The 18,054-nt window shown below is 32.8% G+C and overlaps 4 protein-coding genes and 1 long non-coding RNA gene across 12 annotated transcripts in view; 1 reads left to right on the top strand and 4 right to left on the bottom strand.

The window, feature by feature from the left end:
* The window catches only part of LOC123005371 (uncharacterized protein CG43867), an 82,731-nt gene that overhangs the window by 30,273 nt on the left and 34,404 nt on the right, over positions 1 to 18,054 (top strand). The gene's annotated exons all lie outside the window — the stretch shown is intronic.
* Positions 5,256 to 7,748, bottom strand: LOC123005384. Of its 3 annotated transcripts, none has more exons than XR_006412743.1 (4): positions 6,736 to 7,748; positions 6,450 to 6,681; positions 5,992 to 6,395; positions 5,256 to 5,937 (listed from the first exon to the last, which is right to left on the bottom strand). It is a non-coding gene; the product is annotated as an uncharacterized LOC123005384 (long non-coding RNA). The 3 variants fall into 3 exon arrangements; XR_006412742.1 differs by having other exon boundaries at positions 5,256 to 6,395; positions 6,736 to 7,302; positions 7,359 to 7,746; XR_006412741.1 differs by having other exon boundaries at positions 5,256 to 6,395; positions 6,736 to 7,745.
* Positions 8,814 to 10,811, bottom strand: LOC123005375 (cytochrome P450 6A1-like). Its single transcript, XM_044399099.1, has 4 exons — positions 10,670 to 10,811; positions 9,475 to 10,620; positions 9,174 to 9,425; positions 8,814 to 9,123 (listed from the first exon to the last, which is right to left on the bottom strand). The coding sequence occupies exons 2-4, from the start codon at positions 10,616 to 10,618 to the stop codon at positions 8,957 to 8,959; spliced, it is 1,563 nt and encodes a 520-aa protein (XP_044255034.1). The 5' UTR covers positions 10,619 to 10,620; positions 10,670 to 10,811; the 3' UTR covers positions 8,814 to 8,956.
* LOC123005374 (cytochrome P450 6A1-like) lies at positions 11,049 to 12,810 on the bottom strand. Its single transcript, XM_044399097.1, has 4 exons — positions 12,774 to 12,810; positions 11,566 to 12,713; positions 11,266 to 11,517; positions 11,049 to 11,215 (listed from the first exon to the last, which is right to left on the bottom strand). The coding sequence occupies exons 1-4, from the start codon at positions 12,785 to 12,787 to the stop codon at positions 11,049 to 11,051; spliced, it is 1,581 nt and encodes a 526-aa protein (XP_044255032.1). The 5' UTR covers positions 12,788 to 12,810.
* LOC123005904 lies at positions 13,992 to 17,883 on the bottom strand. Its single transcript, XM_044399964.1, has 6 exons — positions 16,684 to 17,883; positions 16,377 to 16,628; positions 16,165 to 16,322; positions 14,634 to 15,828; positions 14,332 to 14,583; positions 13,992 to 14,280 (listed from the first exon to the last, which is right to left on the bottom strand). Exons 1-6 carry the CDS (start codon positions 17,825 to 17,827, stop codon positions 14,114 to 14,116), a joined length of 3,168 nt encoding a protein of 1,055 aa, XP_044255899.1. The 5' UTR covers positions 17,828 to 17,883; the 3' UTR covers positions 13,992 to 14,113.

Genomic DNA, 18,054 nt, shown 5'->3' with positions numbered 1-18,054 from the left:
CCATAAAGCCATAGATCATTTAGAAAGTAGACGCTTTGGATGTCTGATCACGAGATGCAGCTTGTGCAGTGTTCAATCTTATGATTTGTTCGTCGAAGAATGTTACATGATCGCTCTTCGATTTACGACTGTTAACACATCGATTTCGCATAAAGTTTCAGTTTTATGAATTTCACCACATTTGGTTTTTTGTCGGTATCGATTGAAATCAGTCCGACGATAAAGCAAAAATATTTTAACAACATTAAAATTATAAGGAGAGCATTTATTTACTGCGCATACCGACATGTCATTGGCGACTTGCGTATAAAATCTTGGTTTCAGGAATTTCGTCCGAAATTCCGGGCTGTGAAAAACAGTTCTGCGATGCAGACTCCGGGGAGCTTTTATACTGAGGATTAGGCCTATTCTCCCTTTATTTCCCTTTCGCACACACATCCTGTTCGTATCTTTGCAGTGTTTCCCGTTACGTCAGCATCTTTCATCGTTTCCTCTTTGGACGATTGTTAAATTGTTGTCCTTGTTGGCAATCAACAACTGTTGTAGTTTGTCTCAGTTTCACACGTTTGCGGTCTCCAACTTTCTTACTGTTACTTCTTTCGTCAGTTAAAACAAAAGATCGCAAGAGTTTTGAGATGAATGTTAGTAAATTGTAAACTTGTTGAAGAAAACAAGGTGATGTTCACAAGAACAGCAGTTACATTTCATGCTGCAGTAATGTTACGGATTAGCTTCCACACGTGCATGCATCATTGTTTACTTTAGGGATATTTTAAAACTTCCCCAGATCTTATTTTACCTATTACAAATTCACACGAGTCGAGTAAAAACAAGCCGCGCTTTATCAAGTACAGAGGAGGGGATTTCGGAATTATGATTTTCTATTATTTGGCGAATGCAAATTTGCACTTCCCGGCATAACTTCCGCTTAAACTAGCACGGCACACCTGCCTAATTTATTCCGTCTCTTATTTATTATTATTGGGCGGGTCGCCATTTACGTTGAAATTTCTCCGTTTCATTTCCACGGTGGCAATCCCAAAAGCACTACGGGTCCAGTCGTAATGAAAATCATATTTCAGAAGTTTTAATTTCAACAGGCGTGTAGGCTTTTCTACTAGCTACAGGATTTCGACGATTATAAATAGGACGCTCTGTCACACACTCTCAAAGGATCGTTTTTCCGTTATTCAGGTTAAAAATAACAACGCGCATAAAGCTTCGGCAAAACTGTAACAACAAAGACATAATATAGTATTCCATAAATAACGGATTTTTACTCTGTTATTTTTATAATTTGTTTGTTGTTGTTCACGTCCCAGATGAATAATTTATATAAAAAAAAGGAAAAATTGTAATTAACATGACACCAGCGAAAGTAATTAAGTTTACACATTTCTGACATTTATTTGTAATTGTTAGCGGAATAATTAATTTCGGTAAAAAATGGACAATATAATAGAATCAATGGTTTGGCCTTACAATTAACTAATACTGAACAGAATTTCTTGGTTTAACATTCATTACTCATATAGATATTTAATTATGTGTTGCTATAGTTAATTCTTGTTATCATTTTGCTTTATTCATACATCCGCGTAGTATCTCTATCATCTGACAACTTACAGGCGGATATAGTTACAATGTTCGGTTATTTCATTGTTATGTTACGATAATAACCAGTAATGTTAGTGTTCTACAGTCGTTTTGGCTATGGTCCTGCAGGATTTCGTTAATGTTAAGTAATGCACAGCCATTATTGAAATTTCTCTAACTCCATTGTAGCAGCTCTACCATTGGGGAAGGTTTACAACCGAAGTTAACACGGATTTACCTGAAGAAGCGGAATAGAGAATGAGCCAGGATTTGCTTCTTTATTGCCAAATTACTACCAAATTTTCTGTTGACAAGCAATACTAGAAACTGTTTTCTTATTTTACTATAATTATAACTTGCTTTCCCTTTCATTTTACGTACGCTAGAGTTTGCAATTGGTAACATCTGAGGGTTCGTCTGCTTTGATGCCCTTTCAGACTGTGCAAATTATCGTGGTGTGTAAATAAATGTTTCTCTAGGCATGTACAAACGGTTCCGGGTGTGTTTAGGGTTGAATATTCTCGAGAAATTATTTTTAACGAAGAATTTGTGTTAGTAATGTTGATGATTATACTTAAGAAAGGGTAATCGAGAAAAGTAGAGAGATAAAGAAGCGTCTCTTCGAGGAGAGGATTAGATGAAACTTGGGTGCGTTATGTCCAGTTCAATGACGTTTCGGGATTATATCATCCCGTTGGCGCATTAAAAGGGAGAATCTCTGTGAAAATTTAATCCTCATATTAAATTCTCACAAAACAGTTTTCGCTGTAATACCCTTTCAATTACTTGATTATGACTGTGCATGCGAAGTGGAAAAAATTTCGACAGGGGCTTAAGGCAAACAGAAGTTTATTAATGTAATAAAAACTTTACACAATGGTGGGTATAAAAACAGCCGCTTTTATAAAGTAAATACAGTTTTGTTATTGGATTAATTGTACATGAAAATTGCCCGTTGATGGGTTGAAAATAATTTTCCATATGGATCGAGATTTTTCGTGTTACAAATTTTAATTAGGAGTTTTTAAGAGTCGGAATAAAACGGCTTGTTGTGCGAGAGTGTCGTGAATCATTAGGGTCGTATCTGGCTCGTAACTTTTAATCGGCGTCTCCTAGCAGCTCCCTAGATATTAAACCTTTTAACTTGGGCATTTTTCTTGTAACTGTCACAGATAAAATGCTCTCGGCACTCACGGGGCTCCGCGATAACAGCCGTGTCGCTGACATGTTTGGATGGCCCAGTTATGATGGCCGTAAATATTTCACTCTGATAATGTAAATATTTGTCAAGCGAAAGCTTTCTTGATTTGCAAGAAGGAAGCTTTTCCAATGTCGATTAAAAATTTATGTACGTTTTTCAGGACCTCTTCGCTTTCTGATTTTATGTGGAAAGACTTCCCGGTCCATAAAAAAGGCAAGCGAAATTTTTTTACGAACTCTAATTACACTGCATCAGCGCGGTAACGACCTAGAGCTTGAATGACGCTCTGTCAGGGATATTTGAATTATAAAAACAATTTACGTCGACAGATAAAACGGCGTTTTACTAGAGGAGCAGTTAAAAGGTGACGTTTCAACGATTTTTTGTAGTAATTACTCGTTGAGTGTAAAGTGGGTATTTCATAAGAAGTAAAGTAGCAAAAGAAAATCTTTTTTACAATTTTCTAATCTTATAAAAAAAGAAATCTACTTGATGTAAAATTAATGTGCGATAATGTTACGAGCTTTGCAAGTTTGAGTAGTTATTTTTTAAAGTCTAGTTTTTCTTGTTTGTAGAGTTTGTGAATCTAAAAATTTGTAATTATTACCGAATGTAATTTATTATAACAAACTGGAAATCTGATTGGCTACATATATTTTTTGAACAATATCCACACTGTTTGCTTCTTCTGTCTTGAAAGCTTATGAAAGAAGTCTGACAAACTTTTGTGCTATAAATTTCGCGTAATCTAAGTATGATTGATGCAATTTTCGTCGTATGGTTTTATGGGTCAAAGAGGCACGATGTATCTATGGAATAATAGTCCGATGGCTCTTTCCCGAAGTAATGTTTCGTTGTTACGAGCGGAGACACATGTTGGCGCAATAAAACAATGAAAACAACAACAGACATTATCATTAGCTCGGGGTTGCGATGTAGTGGTAGGTGGTTGGTATGTCCTGAAGGACTGGTCGTAATGTCACATCAAATGTGGACTGACGGCGCGTGTGATTGACGTGCAGGCTTGCCAACAGCCGCCCGGAGCGCTGAAAACCCCGGCCGACCGCATCGAGCAACTTTACGATGCTGTCCGCAATATATGTTCATAGCCTTCGGCAACAACTACATGACCGCACAACTTGCTGTTGTAGCCCACTAAAAATCTGACTTATTGCCTTTCAACGGGCCCAAGGGATTTTTTTTGTCGATGTAGTGACACTTTAGCCAATCAAATCAGAATTTTAAAAACATTTAGTGGTAAAGTGTTTGTAAATTATTCGCGTGAGGCGAAACAGATTAGGCCGTGATTAGAACGAGGTGAAAAACAAGATAAACACAGAGTGGTTGTTTATAACTGACTTGTTTTCATCATGGACAGAATATGGAGCGTGTGGGGTATATGTGGAAATAAATTATTCAACATGATTTATGTGATGTAATTAATTTCACAATGGTCAAAGATTTAACTAGACGATAAGACGACGTCGCGTTCTGCCCTTTGCGTGCCTATATTTCCAAGAGACCATATTTATGTCCACCTAAATACATTCACACTTACAAAGGCAAGCTCTTTTAATATGCGGTTCTGCTCATTATGTGTTAATAAAACGTCAAGCTACATGCTTTACACACTGTTTGATTTACCGTTTTGCCGAAAAATTTTGATAACTTTACGAGAGTTGTGCGAAACTTCAATCTCGGAAGCTTGCACGCACGTGGATCTCTTTAATGGAAAATAAAAAAATCAAGCAATATTTTTGTCTTTGATAAGGGAGTCGCAGGGACGTTTGAAATTTGCGAGCCGTGAAATAAGTCGATCAGAAGAAAGCTAAACAAACGAGAATTTCAACGAAAAGCAAACCATTTGGGAAAAGGAAATATCGCGGCCGTTTGACGAAAACATCGATGGATATATTCTTGATTTTTAGGTCGAAAGGATAAAATAGACGGCAACTAATTTAGCGATTTCATTCGTCGATGAACTAATGGAAAACGTACACGTACACTTTAAGCCGCTTTTACGAATTTCCTCAGTTTGTTTTATTAAGTGGAAAAACATTGCACGTAAAACGCATTTGCGTTTGTTTACTTTTTCTTACATACGAGGAAACGGTAAGGAAATTTTCCAAATATTCATATTTAAATAAAAATATTATTCTGGGAGAGTGAATGATAGAAAAATATCCACCCGTTTTGTAACTCTAGTCTTTTTTTTGGTGCTGATAAACACTGTTTTGTTTGTCTGTGAAAAAGCAACATTGCCAATTACTATAACCTGCATTTTTCAGTAATCTAATCACATCATTGAATAATTTTTATTGTAAACCTTAAAATAACGAAACTAGAACTAATTTATTGTTTGATTTTTACAAATTACAAAATCAGACTTAAATAACATTTTCGTAAAAATAATTTTAAGAAAAAATATCGTATTTCTACATATACAGTGAGGATTTTATTTCGATGAATATGCGTGTTTATGTTCAGTTTTTGAATATTTGTGTCAATACATTGATCACTTGTTACTAACATTGAATATGTTGTAATTGCTTGTAATGGTATTGATATGTTTTTTTGAAAATTAAACATGGGGTTAATAGTGTTGATGTTCAGCAAAATAAAATCATCACTGTATGTATTTAAATGCTCCAACACACATTTACTTAGCAAAAATAATATAATTATTTTTTTGTTACAGGTAAGAAAGGTCTTTCAATACAGCACCTAGTGACAATCGTAAGTAACACTTATGCAATATAATAAATGTTTTGTTTTAAAAACAAGCAAAAGTTACATTCGAGTTGTTGTTCTTTATTAGTATTATATTATTATTTCTTACATTTCAAGCGGACGTGGTGGACTTGACAATTAGTGAACTTTCCGATTTCCACTTGCCAAATGTACACTTGAACTAAGTATTACAACTAATCAGCACTCACTGCAAATGCACTCAAATTCTTTAACATGTCTTTTGCTAAAAGTGCCACTTGCACTTATTCTTTTAATGGGTTTTTCTAACTTTACAAAGAGCACACGCTTATAAAATTCTCTGAGTAGAAATAAATGCAGAATTTCTGTGATAATGCTGGCAACCAAATATGCACGTCGGTTTGTAATGAACAGGATGTTCTCATACCTTTCTGTAATTTTAGTAATTTTTAATCAAACAAATACTAAAAAATTCAAAGTCGAACCCTCAAATTAAAATGTATTTGTTAGAATTTGATTAAACTGGGAAACTAGTTTCGTCAAGACATCTTGCCATCTTCAGTCCAAAAATTAATATAAACAAACCAATTTACATGTTTGTTGATAAGTTTTAACATCGACTTTGAAATTTTTACCTCCGTCTTAAGAAAAAATAGCCCACTTCGAATTTGAAATTTCATAACTAAACAAATGGTGTTAAAAATTATATCATCTGTTTTTAAATTAGGTATTAATTTTTTAATGTTGAACCAAACTCCGTCTTCTGTCACTATAATAAAACTTTTTGCTTAATTGCAACGGAAGAATGGTCTTCTTATTTAAAGTGACTGTAATTCTTTAGTAAAGCTGCAAAGACCGACTTTACTTTGCATAATTCCGAAACGTAAACCTATGGAATTGTCGTTAAAAATTGCTTTTGTTTAGTAGATATACCAAAACGTACCAATACAAATTCTGGGCCCGTCTTTGAACGGAAGCCACGTAAACGGTGTTCTTGCTTACTTATTTTCTTCATTAAAATGTTCAAGATCGAAAACATCAGGATTTAGGTAAAATTCTAAATCACGGTCTAACGCCAAAGTTGTGATAGCAACATCAACTCTTTTTGGAATACGAATTTTTGTAATTACATTGTCTCAATAAAATTGGTAGTGGAGAATATTTTCTTAAAATTTCTATAAACACAATACATAATAATAAGTTAAAGAAAAATTTAAATATATATTTACCATTTAAAACTTGATCAATGTACGTCATTTCCATAATTGCATATTATAAATTAGTTCGTTGTTGTGTTTTCCAAGTACATACCTACTACTGTACAAACATTTCTTAATTTTTTTTAATGTCTTAATTTGTACCGAGTTTATAAAAAGCAAAAGTCATGGTAGTTGATGGAGTTTCAAAAGACCGCAAGTTTATGGTTGTGAAAGTGGGTTCTTGTTTTTGATCATTCTGATGCATTATTGTCTCATCATCAGTCACTGTTCCTCTGTTTTTAAGTTGAAGAACTAAATGGATTAAATCTTTGCGATAAATGTGTTTTTCTCTGGACACTACCGTGTCTCGGACCGTTTTCATGAAAAAATCTTGTTAATTACTCTAAATTTGAGGGATTACATTGCAGGGTTAGGTAGAAAAAATTGGAGAAATTCTTTCTCTGGTTAATTCGATGACTCTTCTCCCCTATCTTGGAAATAAAGTATTAGGGTCTTTCCAAAATGTGAATTTCCATTTGAAAAATGCGGTGGTTGGCGAGCAATGTTGTAAATATTGTTATTATGCCGACTACAATGCTTAAAGTAAAAAATTTTAAAAAAATGTTATAAGAAAAAAATTTGAGAGAAGTTACATGCTTTTTTCAAATGTATATTTCTTTCTTTAGTACTTATCTCACTTAAACTGTCTTCTGGTCTAAATTGTTAGTGACCTTAAACGCGTTAAGAGGTACTGATAGAACTTTAGCCTAGGTTTAGTCACTGACATACATTTTCATCAGATACGACTGATCGACGCAAAAGCCCAGCTACATTAGGTTGTTGAAGGTTATTATAATTCACACCCACCAATGACTGACTTCATTTACTGTGGAAAAGAAACCAGTTTTTGTAGTTTACTTACTTGTCCCAGATGTGTTAGCACTTATTGCAGTACTGCTTTAGGTAATTAATTTGTTATTGACTGCATTTAATGACAAAATTAAATTTGTATATCAGCAAGTTATAAATGTTATTATACTCGTATTTAACACACCAAGATTTTATATATTTTTAGTTTTTTTATTGTGTTTACAATTTTCTCGTTGAAAGATAAGATAAGAAACAATACTGCGAATGCACACTCATAATAATGTTGAGTCATGCTGAAGAGTGTACTTTCTCTCACTTTCGATTTCATGGCAATTTCTATGTGACTATGATAAAACTTATCTCAATCTCCGTTCAGCAACAGTAGTTATAAAAACCATGTTATTACAATTTCGATTGTTTATTTTTAATAAATAGGTAATACGTAACATAAATTATCAAATTATTTATGTTAAAATAAAAAGTTGCAAATTAATTTTAATGAATATTTTATTACAAAAGAACAATTTATTCTGTATTTCGGACGGTGTGTGTTACTGTCTTATACAATTTTCACCAAATTATTGAACAAAATATTCGTGTAATTTGCATCTTATAGGATTTTGAAATATTCTTGCCGAAATCACATTCACTTTTTTGAAACACAGAAGATTTGTACCAAAGCACGATACAAGTAATTGTTGATTGTAGATTTCATTTTCACTTCACTCATTTTTTCAATCATTTTTTAACTATTAATTGACACATACACCGTAAAATGAAAACGCACACAATAATCTCGTTTTGTATAAATAAAGATATTTTTGTTTTGACACTGTTGTAAAATTTTGAAACTTTCTCCAACTTCATGATGTGTAAATACAGTATACAATTGAAATATCTTTGAAACAGAAAACTTATTTTATATATAAAAACTGATTTTGAAAGTCATGCTGCAAAAAAGTTATTTTCGTTTTTTTTTTCTTTAATCATACATACTTTTTTTATGAAAACAGCAGCAAAACATTGTCCAGGAAATATTCGTTTATGTTAGAATTGCTGAACCGATGTTGTACCTTTTTGTTACCTTTAACCATTTAAACACGTAACTAACTTTAATCGACATTGTAAAAATAATCTTGTTTTGCAACAATATCTAAATTTTTCGTGTGTAAGATGTACCTACTTAGTGATACAATACGTGTTACTAAGCCCTTGGGTATTTTACTAATAAACAGAAATTATCTTTAAATTTTTTTATTATAATCACATATTAGGTGTACACATAGCATTTTATAAATGTAATGATTAATGTCAATCCTTTGCAGTTTAATAAGAAAAAAATTCAAGTGTTTATGTTATATGCAAAAACATTAATATTTTTCTAGTCCAACTTTTCTACATCCAACCAAATTCCACCTTTAGCCGTGGTAATAAAAGATTTTGGATCTAATTTGATGGGAAGTTCTGTTTTGTTACTGAGTTTGATTTTATAATTCTTCAAAAGTACGGTCAAACCGACTTTGCTTTGTAGCATTCCGAATCTCAAACCTAAAAGACATAGTTTTAGAAAACTTTAACCAGGACAGAAATAATCATACCAATACAAACTCTAGGTCCGTCACCAAAAGGAAGCCAAGTGAAATTGGGCCTAGCCTTGACATTTTCTTCACTGAAATGTTCAGGATCAAATTTTTCCGGGTTCGAATAGTAATCGGGATCGGTGTGTAGTGCCAAAACTGGAATACCGACCGCAGTACCTTGCTTTAGTGTAATAGAAGTATTGGGAATTGTATAATCCTTGTTGCATCTTCTCGTCAAAATTGGTAGCGGAGGATATTTGCGCAAAGTTTCTAAAAAAAGTCGGTTTTAATTTAGTAGAAAAAGATAATATTTTTTTACCGTGAATAACTTTTTCCATGTAGGTCATTTCCATCATTGCGTCATAAGTCAGTTTATTGTCGTGTTTGCTCAAAACATTATTTATGTCTTTTCTTAACTTTTCTTGTACGTCCTGATTGGTTGCCAATTCGTATAAGGCCCAAGTCATTGTCGTCGATGATGTTTCAAAGCCAGCCAAGAAGAAAACGAAAGCTTGTGCTGAGAGTTCGTTTAGAGTCAAAGCATTTTCTTTTACGTTTCCCTTATCATCTATTACATTTTCATCATCGGTGATGAAACCGCGATTTTTTAATTGAAGCAATAGATGCATGAAATCTCTACGATATATGTTATTTTTCTCTCGATAGTTGACGGTGTCTCGAATAGCATTCATGAAGAATTTTTCGACATCAGATTTAGTAAATTTAATTTTGAAGAATCGAAGTACTGGATGAGGTAGTGAAATTATGCAGATTGTTTTAATTCTGTCAATAAATCCAACTTCGAAGACTTTTCGGCCATATTTTCTAAACTCAGCGTTAGGGTCTTTAAGACTGTTACATTCAATACCAAAAGCAACTGATCCGATGATATCAGTAGTAAAACGACCAAGAATGTCTTTGATGTCAGCCGGAGCATGATTTAAGGCTGAATTGTCCATAATTTCTTTAAGACCTTGAGTACAATCCGCCAAAGTTTGGAACATCATCTTCATTTTTCCGGAAGTAAAAGTCGGCGTTAGTTTAATTCGCATGTTTCTCCACTTTGTATCTTCTAAGTTGAAAAGGTGTCCACTAAGAGGATCATCTTTTTCATTCATGTAATTTCCGTGGTTTACAAAATGTTGGAAATCTTTTTGCATAATATGTTTAACAAGTTCTGGATCTATTGGCATATAGAAGGGTTTCGGGCCAAAGAAAACTCCCCCATGTTTGTAGCCTTTTGATTTAAATTTGCCATAAAATTCCTTAAATTTCTCACCCAGGGTACATTTTGCAAGAATAAAGTCTTTGATATCGCCGAAAAATAAAACAGGATTTAAACTTGGTATACCTAGTCGATCCCAGTACGATAATTGCCATTTTAAGTAGGCAATTATGCCAACTAGAATTGTTGCCAGGACTGCAACTAGATCGAATGTAAGGTTATCTGTTATTAAAGCCATCTCTATGAAAATTGTTATTTTTAACCAGTTTATTTATAGGAGAAAACTTACAGTGTTGTGAAAACTCACATGTATCTGATAAAACAACTAACTAAACAATATCAACTAAAACGCTTTTATATAACTCAAATTGTGTGACGTTATGAAATTCCTGATAAATTGATAAGGCAACAAATTTTGCTGTCATCGTTTGGTTACTATTTGTGAGGCAAGTGAAACTCTATAGAAACTTGTATTGTAATTAACCTTCAATGTGAAGTTATTTTTAGAAATGTGTGAATGATTAAACAAATATACGATTACTCTAATATTATCATTAAATTTTTTCAAATGATAGCAACAATGTTTTAAATCGGTTTTTGAATAATATTTATTTACCTCTATCACCAATCATTATCAAGTACATAACAATACATTTTGCCAAAAACTTTTAATCTATTTTTTTCACATCTAACCAAATGCTATCTTTTGCTGAAGTGATAAACGATCGGGGATTCAATATTACCGGAAGTTTCGTTTTATTGCTCAATTTGATTTCATAATGTTTCAAAATTGCGGTCAATCCAACTTTACTTTGTAATAGTCCGAATCTTAAACCTGAAAAAAAAATTATTATTTTTTTAACAAATAGTTAAAAATAATTTTACCAATACAAATTCGTGGCCCTTCTCCAAAAGGAAGCCATGTGAATCCATGTCTAGCCTTAACATTATCTTCACTGAAACGATCAGGATCGAATTTTTCGGGATTTGGATAATATTCAGGATCATTGTGAAGTGCCAAAACGGGAATAGAGACTGAAACACCTCGATTTAGTTGAATAGAAGTGTTAGGAATAGTGTAATCTTTGGTGCACTTTCTTGTTAGAACTGGTATGGGAGGGTATTTTCGTAAAGTTTCTGGAAAGAGTTTAATTGTGATTTTGTTAAAGAAAATTAAGTTGTTACCGTGAATCACTTTTTCCATGTAAGGCATATCCATCATTGCTTCATATGTTAATTTGTTGTTGTGTTTGTTCAAAACATCGTTTATTTCGTGTCTTAATTTTTGTTGAATCTCTTGATTCATCGCCAATTCGTACAACGCCCAAGTCATTGCCGTCGATGATGTCTCAAATCCGGCTAAGAAGAAAACAAAAGCTTGTGCTGCGAGTTCGTTCAAAGTTAGAGCTTTTGTCTCATTATCTTTGTCACTAGTTATATTTTCATCATCTGTGACAGAACCGTGGTTTTTCAATTGTAACAACAAATGCATAAAATCTTTGCGATATATGTTGTTGGCTTCTCGGTAGTTGACTGTTTCACTAATGGCTTTTATAAAAAAAAATTCGACGTCAGATTTGTTAAATTTAAACCTGAAGAATCGGAGGACAGGGTGAGGAATGGCGAATGTTAAAAGAGTTTTGATTCTGTCAAAGAAACCAATTTCGAAGACTCTTCTACCGTATCTTCTAAATTCCGCGTCAGGGTTTTCGAGACTGTTACACTCTAGACCAAAAGCAACAGACGCGATGATATCTGTTGTGAAACGACCAAAAACATCTTTGATATCAACAGAGGTATGTTTTATAGCTGAATCGTTCATAACTTTTATTAAACCAATAGTACAATCGGATAAAGTTTGAAACATTATTTTCATTTTTCCAGAAGTAAAAGTCGGAGTTAGTTTCGCTCTCATGTTTTTCCATTTAATATCTTCCAAATTTAGAAGATGAGCACTTAAAGGATCATCTTCCTCGTTTATATAAAATCCATGATCCATGAAATGTTGAAAATCTTTTTGTAGAATATGTTTGATAATTTCTAGATCTATTGGTATGTAGAAAGGTTTTGGCCCAAAGAAAATTCCACCGTGTTTGTAACCTTTTGATTTAAAGTTGTTATAAAATTCTCTAAATTGTTCTCCAATAGTGCATTTTGAAAGAAAAAGATTTTTCGTATCTCCGAAAAATAAAACTGGTTTGAGGCTTGGAACTCCTAGACGATTCCAATACGATAAATGCCATTTAAAATAAGTACTTACAGCGATTAGTACTAGAGCAAACACCGCAACTATATCATACACAAGATTGTTTGTAAAAAAGGTCATATTGAAGCTGTTGAAATTATTCGTTTGTGATCAGTTATTGTTTATTTTTAGGGAAATACCTACTTACCCAATTGTCGACATGTATTAACGATAACTACTGAAGGTTAAAAGTCTTGTGATAATATTTTTAACATATTTTTATACTATTGTTTTAATTTATGTGAAAAATGATAAAACTTTGTTAGTTTTATGATATGAATAAATTAAGAAAACGCAATGTGATGGTAATTCTGAGTATTCCATAAATATGAAGTAATATTTGAACTTTAAGTCACTTATAAAATCATGTTGGTATAAGAACTTGTGCTTTAACTACTGCTAAGGATTTACGAAATTTGCACAAAAAGCAAACGTAATTGAATTAATTATAACAAAGTTGTTATTACAAAGTGGTGCAAATAAATAATGAATAAATGTGATTAAAAAAAGTATTCTGGTGCCATTTTGTCCTTGAGAGACAAATTAATAAATAAATGCCTCCTTGTTTTAAAGATTTAAGTGATTCTATCATCCATTTGTATCCTTAAAATCATGAAATACCTACCGAATGGAACCAATACGTTAAAATTCATACTTCTTCTTTTAGTGGTGTGCAGTTCTAATTTTTTAAATTACATTGTATTTGAAATGGTTTTTTTGGTGGTAAGTATAAAAGATTATGTGTTTTTTATTATAAATTGATTACTCTATCGACTTGAGCAATAAAAAATTAGTGTTGAGAGTTAATAAGTGTTAAAAAAACGAAAAAACACAGAAAATGTGACCCACAACTGCAGCAACCGAAAATTGAGTAGATATTTAGCGTTTTTGTGGTTACCAGTTTAAAGGGCATATTCACGCAGGTATCTTTTCCAAATTTTATAATATTTGGTCAAATAGTTTTGAAGTTATTACAAAAAAAAAAAAAACATATTTCTATAGCTAAATTTCGAAGGCTGTAAAATTCTTATCAGTAGGTTTGAGGTTTCAAATATTGTTTCATATTTATGGGAAACTCTTTTTAATAAATGTTCTTACGCATATAATTATGATATTGTTTTAGGTCAGTTTTGATTAATTTTATTTAATTAGTTTTCTTTACAAGTAAATATTTTCTAAATAACATTTTTCTTTGTCATTTTTTTTTCTTTTTCGTCTATTATTTACTTATTTTTAGATTTTTTCTTAATACTCCTCTCAAATAACCATAAATTTGTTAAAATATACAGTTATGGAGAACGATCAGAGATAGTTGATACAAGTACAAGGATTGTAATTAGAAATTATGTGTTGTAAACTGATAACATAAAATTTATAGTCATTTATTTGTAACCATTTTGAGTTCATAATTTATAGCTAAAGTAGACAAATTATAAATTTAATAAAAAACTATTTGTAATTTTTGATGAAATTGCACCAAATTATAATTTAATTCAGCTTCTCAATATTCAACCATACACCTCCATTTACTGATGTAATGAAAGAAGATTTCTCCATTTCTATTGGTAGTTTAGTCTTCGAGCTTAATGTTATTTTGTAATCTTTCAAAAGTGCAGTCAGTCCGACTTTGCTTTGTAACATACCAAATCGTAAGCCTGGAAGTTGTTTTATAAATCAGTCGGTCAAAGAATGTTTACTAAACTTACCAATACATATTCTCGGTCCTTCACCAAATGGCATCCACGTAAAAGGATGTCTCGAATTTTTATTTTCTTCATTGAATCGTTCAGGAATGAATTTTTCAGGATCAGGATAATACTCAGGATCGTTTTGTATGCCTACAATGGAGACACCAACATGGTCTCCTTTTCTGAGTTTGATGGATGTTTTAGGAATGGTGTAGTCCTTTGTACATCGACGGGTTAAAAATGGTACAGGAGGATACTTTCTCAGAGTTTCTGAAATTATTGAGATTAGAGAAGTGAAATACGATTGACAAAAATTTTACCGTGCAAAACTTTATCCATATAACTCATTTCCATGATTGCTTGGTAAGTTAATTCACCGTTAGATTTGGCTAAAATAGTGTTTATTTCTTCTCTGACTTTTTCTTGAACATTCTGATTGAGCGCTAATTCCAACAAAGCAAATGTCATAGTTGTGGAAGACGTTTCAAACCCAGCCGCAAAAAAGACGAACGACTGAGCGGCAAGTTCATTAATTGTCAGTGCTTTCTCTCCAGTTTTACCATTGTCTTCAATTATTTTATCATCATCTGTCACTGTTCCACGATTTTTCAGTTGTATTAACATATGCAAGAAGTCCTTCCTATATATGTTATTTTTTTCTCTGTAACTCACTGTATCTCGAATTACTTTCATAAAAAACGTCTCAACATCATCTGGTGTTACTTTGAATTTCAGAGCATGTAGAACACTTTCTGGTAGGATGAATTGCATGAAGAGTTTAAGTCTACGCCCTGGACTTACTTCAAATATCTTTTTTCCGTACTTTCTGAATGATGTATTTGGGTCTTTGAGACTGTTACACTCAAGACCGAAAGCGACCGATCCAATAATATCAGTTGTAAAACGGCCTAAAATTTCTTTAATATCAACAGGACTACCACTGGATGCACCTTCATCCATAATGTCTTTAAGACCATGTGTACAGTCAGCCAAAGTCTGAAACATCATCTTCATCTTTCCAGAGGTAAAAGTCGGGGTTAGTTTCACTCTCATATTTTTCCACTTTGCATCTTCTAAATTGAACAAATGTCCACTTAGTGGATCGGCCTCTTCGTCGAAATAATTGCCATGATTAACGAAATGTTGGAAATCTTTTTGCCAGATATGTTTAATAATTTCAGGGTCAGTAGGAAGGTAAAATGGTTTGTTTCCAAGGTAAACACCTCCATGTTTGTGACCCTTTGCTCTAAATTTTTTGTATAGATCTTGAAACTGCTCACCAAAAGTTGAACGTCCCAACATTACCTCTTTCGTGTCACCGAAAAATGGTATAGGTGACAAAGTTGGTAACCCTACACGGTCCCAGTAGGTTAGCCTCCATTTATAAAAAGCGATTGTCACCACTACAATTGTTGAAATAATTGTAACGATATCGAAAATAAGGGATTCTGTGATGATTGTCATTGTGGTTAAAAATATTTTTAAAACTTTGCACAATAATAGCACTCCACTAAGTCATTTACCTTGAATTTGCGAGTGATGACTGTTATTTGAAAATCATTACTATCTGTTTTTATACTCATATCTACTGATAAATATGTTAGAATAATGTTTTTGTTTATCATCCTAAGCAACTTGATTATACTTGATCAACAGTTTTTTTTTAAACTAAGACAACAGACAATACGTATTGTGGGTCCCTGCACGATTTGTTTATTTACTGTAATTGTGGTAATGAAATACAACCTTGACGGCTAACTTTAAATATGTAATTTAAATATGTGCTTATAAAAAAAATATTACATAACATAGAAATACATAGGAATCTCTTTCTAGCGAAATTTACTTTACTTTCTCAACATTTAGCCACATGCCCCCTTCTACTGATCTAACCAGTCCACCTTTTTCTAATTCTATAGGCAATTTAGTTTTCGAACTTAGTGATATTTTGTAGTTCTTCAAAAGCGCTGTTAATCCAACTTTGCTTTGTAACATTCCAAATCGCAAACCTTGAAATAATGTTATTTTAGTATTTTAGACTTTTGCAGTTAAAGGTAACTTACCAATACAAATTCTTGGTCCTTCACCGAATGGAAGCCATGTAAAAGGGGGTCTTGCATGTTTATTTTCTTCATTGAATCTTTCAGGAATGAATTTTTCAGGATTTGGGTAATATTCAGGATCGTTATGTATTCCTACAATAGAGAGACCAACGTCGTCCCCTTTGCTTAGTTTGACGGACGTTTCAGGAATGGTGTAGTCTTTTGTACACTTTCTGAACATAAATGGTATGGGTGGATGTTTTCTTAAAGATTCTGAAATTAAAAAAAAACAATAATCAAAAAGAAAATGAGTGAAAACAAATTTTACCGTGCAAAACCTTTTCCATATACGTCATTTCCATCATTCCTTCATACGTTATTTTATTGTCATGTTTAGCCAGAACTGTGTTTATTTCTTCACGAAGTTTTTCTTGAATTTCAGGATTCATTGCTAGTTCATAAAGAGTAAATGTCATAAGAGTAGAAGACGTTTCAAATCCAGCAATGAAAAATACAAAAACTTGTGCCGCGACTTCATTTACTGTCAAAGCTTTTTCACCAGTTTTTCCATTCTCTTGAATGATTTTTTCGTCATCAGTGATTTTACCTCGATTTTTTAACTGTAGCAACAAATGCATAAAGTCTTTCCTGTATATTTGGTTTTTTTCTCTGTAGTCAATTGTATCATTCACTACTTTCATGAAAAAATTTTCAACCTCCGATTTTGTTCCTTTGAATTTTATCGCACGCAACAAACTGTGAGGCAAAGCGAATTGCAACAAAACTTTTATTCTTTCCCATCCTTCTATTTTGAATACTTTTTTTCCGTATTTTCTGAAAATCGATTCTGGATCTTTGAGGCTGTTACACTCAAGACCGAATGCAACAGAGCCGATAATATCAGTTGTGAAACGACCCAAAATGTCTTTAATTTCAAGTGGAGTGCCGTTTGTTGCATATTCATTCATAATTGTCTTCAAACCATGTGTACAATCAGCGAGAGTTTGAAACATCATTTTCATTTTTCCTGAAGTGAAAGTAGGAGTAAGTTTAACTCTCATTTCTTTCCACTTTGCATCTTCTAAATTAAATAAGTGTCCACTAAGAGGATCATCCTGTTCGTTTATGTAATTGCCATGATTGACGAAATGTTGGAAATCAACTTGCCAAATATGTTTGACGATTTTTGGATCAGCTGGGAGGTAGAATGGTTTAATGCCGAGATATACACCAGCATGTTTCCATCCTTTGGCCCTTATTCTATTATACAAATCTTGAAATTGTTCACCAAAAGATTTTCGTCCAAGAATTAAATCTTTTGTGTCTCCGAATGGGAATACTGGTGACAAGGTTGGCAAACCGGTGTTGTTCCAATAAGATAATTTCCATTTACAGTAAGCAATTGACACAACCACAATAGTAGAAATTATTGTGACTAAATCAAAAACAAGGGAGTCTGAGAAGAGACCCATTGTACCAATTTATAATTATTCACAATTTTATTAACTTTAACATAGACACATTTACTTGATCGTTGTATGTTGACTAATGTGATATCAGACTAGCAGCATGTGTATTTATTGTAAAATTGTTCCGTTGCTTTTGGCAACGGAAGATAATCGCTGAGTTCAAGACAACTTTCGATATTTTTGCGAGTCATGATGAATAAGTACATAGATTCACCGCGACTCGAGATCAT

This window comes from Tribolium madens, unplaced genomic scaffold (assembly GCF_015345945.1).
Source record: "Tribolium madens isolate multiple individuals breed KSU strain unplaced genomic scaffold, Tmad_KSU_1.1 Scaffold_20;HRSCAF=117;Tcas5.2_LG4, whole genome shotgun sequence".
Lineage (NCBI taxonomy): Eukaryota > Metazoa > Arthropoda > Insecta > Coleoptera > Tenebrionidae > Tribolium > Tribolium madens.
The sequence above is the reverse complement of the archived record's forward strand: the minus strand, read 5'-3'. Positions and strand labels throughout refer to the sequence as shown.

Excerpts from the sequence above, each read along its gene's own strand:
- LOC123005375 (XM_044399099.1), bottom strand. The coding sequence starts at position 10,618 with ATGGCTTTAATAACAGATAACCTTACATTCGATCTAGTTGCAGTCCTG. Across the intron at positions 9,426-9,474 it reads CATGGAAAAAGTTATTCACG|AAACTTTGCGCAAATATCCT; the intron begins GTAAAAAAATAT and ends GACTTTTTTTAG. Across the intron at positions 9,124-9,173 it reads CGGACCTAGAGTTTGTATTG|GTTTGAGATTCGGAATGCTA; the intron begins GTATGATTATTT and ends TATGTCTTTTAG.
- LOC123005374 (XM_044399097.1), bottom strand. Across the intron at positions 11,518-11,565 it reads CATGGAAAAAGTGATTCACG|AAACTTTACGAAAATACCCT; the intron begins GTAACAACTTAA and ends AACTCTTTCCAG. Across the intron at positions 11,216-11,265 it reads AGGGCCACGAATTTGTATTG|GTTTAAGATTCGGACTATTA; the intron begins GTAAAATTATTT and ends TTTTTTTTTCAG.
- LOC123005904 (XM_044399964.1), bottom strand. The coding sequence starts at position 17,827 with ATGGGTCTCTTCTCAGACTCCCTTGTTTTTGATTTAGTCACAATAATT. Across the intron at positions 16,629-16,683 it reads TATGGAAAAGGTTTTGCACG|AATCTTTAAGAAAACATCCA; the intron begins GTAAAATTTGTT and ends TTTTAATTTCAG. Across the intron at positions 16,323-16,376 it reads AGGACCAAGAATTTGTATTG|GTTTGCGATTTGGAATGTTA; the intron begins GTAAGTTACCTT and ends CATTATTTCAAG.